This window comes from Drosophila navojoa, chromosome 2 (genome assembly GCF_054131105.1).
Source record: "Drosophila navojoa isolate 15081-1374.11 chromosome 2, UAZ_NAV_1.0, whole genome shotgun sequence".
Taxonomy (NCBI): Eukaryota; Metazoa; Arthropoda; class Insecta; order Diptera; family Drosophilidae; genus Drosophila; species Drosophila navojoa.
The window spans coordinates 24918008-24924007 of NC_142890.1; the positions used below are offsets into that span (position 1 = coordinate 24918008).

The following is a 6000-nucleotide window of genomic DNA, read 5'->3' on the forward strand; positions in this document are numbered from 1 at the left end:
ACAGGCAGACAGACGGGCAGACGGGCAGACAGACAGAAAGACGGCTCTGGCCAGAGACAGTCACCAAGTCTGACAGCCAGTTAGTCACTCAGCTTCGGGCAAAATCATCTCTCTGCCCCGCTTGCGTGAGTGTGTGTGTGTGTGTGTGTGTGTGTCTCTGTGAGTGTGTGCTCGTGTTCACAACTTAAGTTTGCCTGTGGCTAGACCTGCCATTGAGGTTGCACTGAGCACACACACTTGTCGCTTTTCGCTTTTGTTGTTGTTGTTGTTGCCTCTACTGGCTGCTGCTGGCTCTTATAACTATTACATTTATATGGACATGTGCGCACATTAAGCATATGCACTGAAGGCCATCCGTGCTCCTCCTCCACGCACTGTTGCTGTTGTGGCAGCCAACGCTTGGCATAATATTTGCATGGATGTAAATTTCATGGGACAGCTCTCTGTTTGTGCAAGCAAATTGATTTATATTTTCCTTAAATTTCTAAATTGAATCTGAATTCAAGAGCTAAACAAATAGTTGGCAGCAAAGATGCTTATTATCAAATGGAATTGTTATGAGCGTCACGTCTGACCTTTGCCCGATAAGAGTTTCAATGCAATTAGGCCCTGGGACTGTGCACTTGACTCTAATCGCTCCTACCTATAAATAATTCAATCCGACCAATTTTAGTTGAAGTAAAATCAATAATAATCGCATCAGCTACCGATGCTATGTCTCGATTACACATCCAGCGTCGAGGCAACGATCAGGCCTGCTAATGGCCCATCTGTGTCTGTATGTGTGTGCGTGTGGATTTGATAAACTTTGACTTCCGTAAAAAAAACCAGCCATAGAAAGAAAACTCTTCATAAGGTTCATTTCGCTTAACGACTTGAAATTGATTTTACTGTGGCAACGCAACAATTTATACGCTGCTAGCTCCTATCTCAGCCATTGGCGGTGTAATACGACCCAAACGTGCTTTACGACTTGCACCGATCCTTGTTGCTTCATCGAAGTGGCTGGCAGACTCCTGCTGCTGCTGCTGCTATTCCCGCTACTCCTGCTGCTGCTGCTCTTCGGCGTATTAATTTTTCAGCGATTACGTTGCCTCGACAACATGTAATAGATACGGGGTTGTTGTTTTTATGAGCTGCTCATTGAGTTTTTGATTAACTTTTGCCCCCAAATGAAGCTGTAATTAAATTTAATTTCGTGACATACTTTTTAGATGATGTAATTAATGCGCGCAGCACAGTCACTTATTGGTTAAGTAACCAAATCAAGCATACGACAGATATGCTCCCATGCCAATCGGCGTTTTCCATTAACTTCCCGAGCTCATAGCAATCAGAGACCGACCGCCTAACAGCTTAGTAAATAACTAAAAGGCATTTTGTACAATAAAAAATTTACATTGCATGTTGCCAGCATGAACAAAACAATTTAAAAAATTAAAAACCTGTACTGCCCCCGCAGTGTCGAGAAGCATACCTGTATATTCTATTCATAGAGCATGTACGTGTACTCTCACACAGACAGGCATGACTCTGGCAGAATGTTTATGAGGTAAATAATCGAAGCGTGCTATCTGAATTATTCATGAGGCTTATGAAAAAATACAGAGTAGCCGCAGGAGCAGCAGCCAAGAGCAGCAGGCAAAGGAGCAGCACTGACCAACTGCGTGACATTCCATTGGGCAAGGTCAGTCGGCTTTGAAGAAAAGCAACACGTCTCCCACGTCTGCACGGGCACGGCAAGGGGGATGGCAATCAAGCAGGTAGCAAGCAGGTGTTTCTGGTGCTTGCATGCCTGCTCGCCATTTGCAATTAGCTAGAAGGCTTTGCTGTTGCCTCCATCGCTTATGCATATTTCAACTAAAATGGAGAATTTTATAAATACCTCGGTGACCTGGGAGGCGAGCAGGCGGGGAGCTGCTACAAAGCCCGAACAAGCCCGACTGCGGGCAGGGAGTCTGCTATTGACATTTGATATTCAAATTGTGCTTGGCTGCAGTAGCTTAAGGCGGATTACACAATAAGCAATTGCATAAATATGCAACTTAAATAAGCCATCCGTTTGCTTACATTATTACGGCAAAAAGTAGCATATTTACATTCTCCACTGCATTAGCTACTCTTGATGTTGCTTATTTAAAAATCTTACGGTATTTGCGGTTTTATATAACCAAAGAAATTGTGTTGAAATGTCAACTATTTGTGCAGGCTCTCAGATAAATCATGCAGATAATTTACGGATTGAGACAGTGTCAGAGTAAACCTTCTATGTCCATAAGCTGGTAAAAGTCAGAGCTTCATTCACTCAACAATAGAATAACCTTCTATGAATATTAGTTGATTTAACTATTATAGCATTCTCTGACATTGGCTATCTGTTGCCCAGGCTTCCCTGAAAATCGACCTTTCGATTGAAATTTTGACATTTAACTTTACAATTCACAATCTGTCGAATACAATTGTAAACAAAATACGATTGTCGGCGACGGAAAATCTTTACTAATTAAACAACATTTTTTATATTTTCATGTAAGACATAATAAATACGTGTCATCAAATTGAATAATTTTAAAATTTAAAATAATTTTAATCGAAAACCCATTACAATGAATCTGAGTTCTATTAACAAGTTCACGCGCTTCGAGTAATGTTTCCCAAATTGGGCTCAGATCCAGGCTACTAGAACGTTTTAAGAGTTTTAATTTATAGAATAAAGTTGATAAGCTTATCATTTAAAATAAAATTCTTAATATTGAAGAGTTGCATAAAAATCAAATTCATATATAAATATTGTTGAGTATGATGCTTAAAATGATTTTAAATCAGTAAAATAGAAAATCATTTGAGTTAGACTCCATTTGACCTATATAATCTGCGTGTGGGTTACATAAGTATTACACTCTAAGAATAATCCACTTAAAATGAGGAATTTTCACAATTTATTGTCATTTTTTTTTGTGTATATTAGTATATTAAATATATTTATATATTTGCCACCCTAAATATGTTATTATTACTATTGTACCTAACCAACTTCTATATTTATACTATATATATTTTTGTCACAGTTTATGAAATAGAAGTTGTTAATTTTCAACAGTAATAATGGAATCCTTGGCGTGGCAGATATATAAAAAGTTTGCAGACTAAAAGCCATAAAAACTGACAAATAAAAAAGTCGCATGAAGTCAACAATGATGGGGGATTTATTTCACTATGTGACACATATTTGGAGACAAATTTAGCACTTTTAGAAACTGCATGAAGCACTTGTTTCAATTACAGTTTAATTATAATCCACTGACAAAGATCACAAAGAGATTGCTCACAATCCTATTGAACTTACTTGTTGGCTTAGTTGCTAGTAATCCTAGACATAAAACGATTATCCAAAAGTTAAACATATTTCCGATGTTGCGTTTGTGGTGGGCGCTGCAGCTGCTGCAAATTCTTGATAGCGATTTAGAGGTTTTTCAAATTGCAAATAACTATTCGGAAAATATAATTGATCAGCTCGCTGTCGCAGTTGCTGTCACAAGTGATACGATTTCAAAATGAATATTTCTAATTGATTATCTTCACACAATTGATGTTGGGATAGGTAATTGAATTAGATTGAATTGACCAAGTCGGTGGTGTTTGCTTAACATTTATTTGTATGCATTTGCTTTGGCACCGATTGAACACGCGTCACGATTTGCCCTTATTAGCACACAAAACTTATTCGATTTGATTGCCTTGATCCAAATATAAGTGGAGCTGCATTTTTGTTGGGCTTCTGCTGCGTTCACATTTGCGTACGGGAGAACTCCCCAGAACACACTTTAACACTCTTTCACCCACACAAATATTTGACGGTGTGTTTCGGTTTGCACTTTCGCTTTCGCAGCACTTTACACTACGCAACACGTCTGCGGTGGTGGTGCTCTGTTCCGTTGTTTGACTCTGTGAAAGGCTCCAACTTGGGCTGTTCGCACGCGCGCTCGTGTTGTGGCCGCCGTAACCGTTTATCCTAGACTGAACTGTCACAGCCGAGTCCCGACGAGGCTGGAAAATCGACGGACACGATGCATACACCTACACCACGCACGAGCACAGTGTGGGAGTAGTGCTTCCATTCGACCAGCGTTGGCCATACCACGAACGCCGCAAGGAGAGCAAAAGCTTTCCAGCTTTCCCAACGCGAGAGAGCGACGGAGCAGACGAGCTTTGGCTCTCTTTTATCCAGCCAGTTGTTGCTCTACCGCAACAGGCTCTGACTTAGTCCTCACTGGAACCGGCTCTTGGCCAGCGTAGAAGCAACAGGCTGTTGAAGCTCCTTTGGCCAATTGCCTGCCAATGGACGCTGCCCCCTCTCCCCTCACCTACCCCTTCTCTGACCCCTGACCTCAATGGCTGTGCAGCCAAAGTGGCCTTTTTAAATGCATTAAATGCGGTAGACAGCAACCCCAATGCCCCATTGTTTTGATTGCTTTCCGAGTTGCCAAAGGTTCGGCCACTATACAATTATTTGTCCAGATATTATTTCACTTAAAACAAAGAAGCAAACAATGCACTTAGCCCCATAATTGGCCTATCAGACATTTGAACGATTATCAAAGTTTAAGAATGTGAATTGGTCTTAAATAATATCTCGGGCTTTCAAACCCCTAATTACCGTAAGCTTTAAAATTGTATTGAACAATTATGTTTCATGTAAATTATTGCGGCCTTAATTGCGGTTTCAATTGCGGTGTCGATTGCGGTTTACCTCAGTTTATTCACTGTCTCCCGCAGACTTTGGTGTAAATCATATGGTGAATATCAGTGGATTTATGTCTTCTTTTCGGTACAAATGTTATTCATATTCCATTCGAGATAAACATTTCATATTATTGCATTTCATTTGCGTTCAATAGTCAATAGAGACGTTACATAGACTTAGTTCTGTCTCTCTACAATTTTTCTCAGACTTTATTATAATACTCTTAACAGAAAAATGTCAAAGACAATACTTTTTTTTTATACCGAAATTTTACTTATAATAAAGTGACTCATAAGTAAATAAATTAATCATTTTTTGGCATTTGGACCACTGTGCATTGTTCGCTTAGTTTATTTATAGGACTCACGTTTTAATGGGTATATAATTTATACATATTTTAATTGGCTAAAGGTACGAAGTACTAATAGTTATAATTAGTACAAATAGAACAAAGTGTTCAAGGAAGTGTTGCCCCTATAATTTATTGTTTGAGAATAGGCGGAAACGAAGCATGCAACATATTTCCTATATAGGTTTGGCTGAACTCACTTTTCCACTGCTGAATGTAAATATGGATATTAATGTAAATACTTTAAATACCCGCAGTTGATGTCATTAAATAAATATAAATAAACATTGTATTTCCAGAGACTTGAGCTCGAGTTCTTAGAGAATGACTGTATACTACTGTTCTATATTTTGATTTTGCTTATAGATTGCATAGATTTTGACCTTCTCAAATACTAGTTCATGGCTTTTATATACATACAATTATTTTTCTGTTCATTGTCGGCGCAGGGACAGTCACTCCCTCAAGTTGTCACCGCAGCCAATTACTCATAGCTGTTAATACACATGTTGACAGACATCTATCTCTTGGTTCGATGTGGGCTCAGCTTTAAGTGACTAAAGTCCCTTAAGACCCATCCAGCTTTGACAGTGCTGCGGCGTATCAATTAGTCGTTAGGCACAACGCAAATAAACTACCCAGGAAAGTTTTCTCAAGCAATCGGGATTTAATTTTCCTGTGCGCTTTTCTACAGCTTTATACTGTCGTCGAGGTCGTGGCACGTAGAGCACACAGAGCTTGAATTACTCGCTTATTTTTTATTAGATTTCAGAGTTTAAATTGAAAGCAGGCACCAAGCACGTGGACATAAACTTTTATGCGCATCGTGGCTTACACAAGCACATGCAGATACGTTGTGTCCTGTGGACAGTCAATTTAATTTTCGCTGCGTCCACTTTTAATTACA

At 39.3% G+C, this 6000-nt stretch overlaps 1 protein-coding gene across 1 annotated transcript in view; it reads right to left on the minus strand.

Annotated features, from left to right (window-relative positions):
- beat-VII (Immunoglobulin domain-containing protein beaten path VII) overlaps positions 1 to 4026 on the minus strand; it is a 42459-nt gene extending 38433 nt beyond the window's left edge. The window contains exon 1 of the mRNA XM_018113662.3: positions 3347 to 4026. Coding sequence (XP_017969151.1) covers positions 3347 to 3404 — 58 coding nt within the window. The 5' untranslated portion in view covers positions 3405 to 4026. The remainder of the gene's footprint in view (positions 1 to 3346) is intronic.
- Positions 4027 to 6000: the final 1974 nt, after the last annotated feature.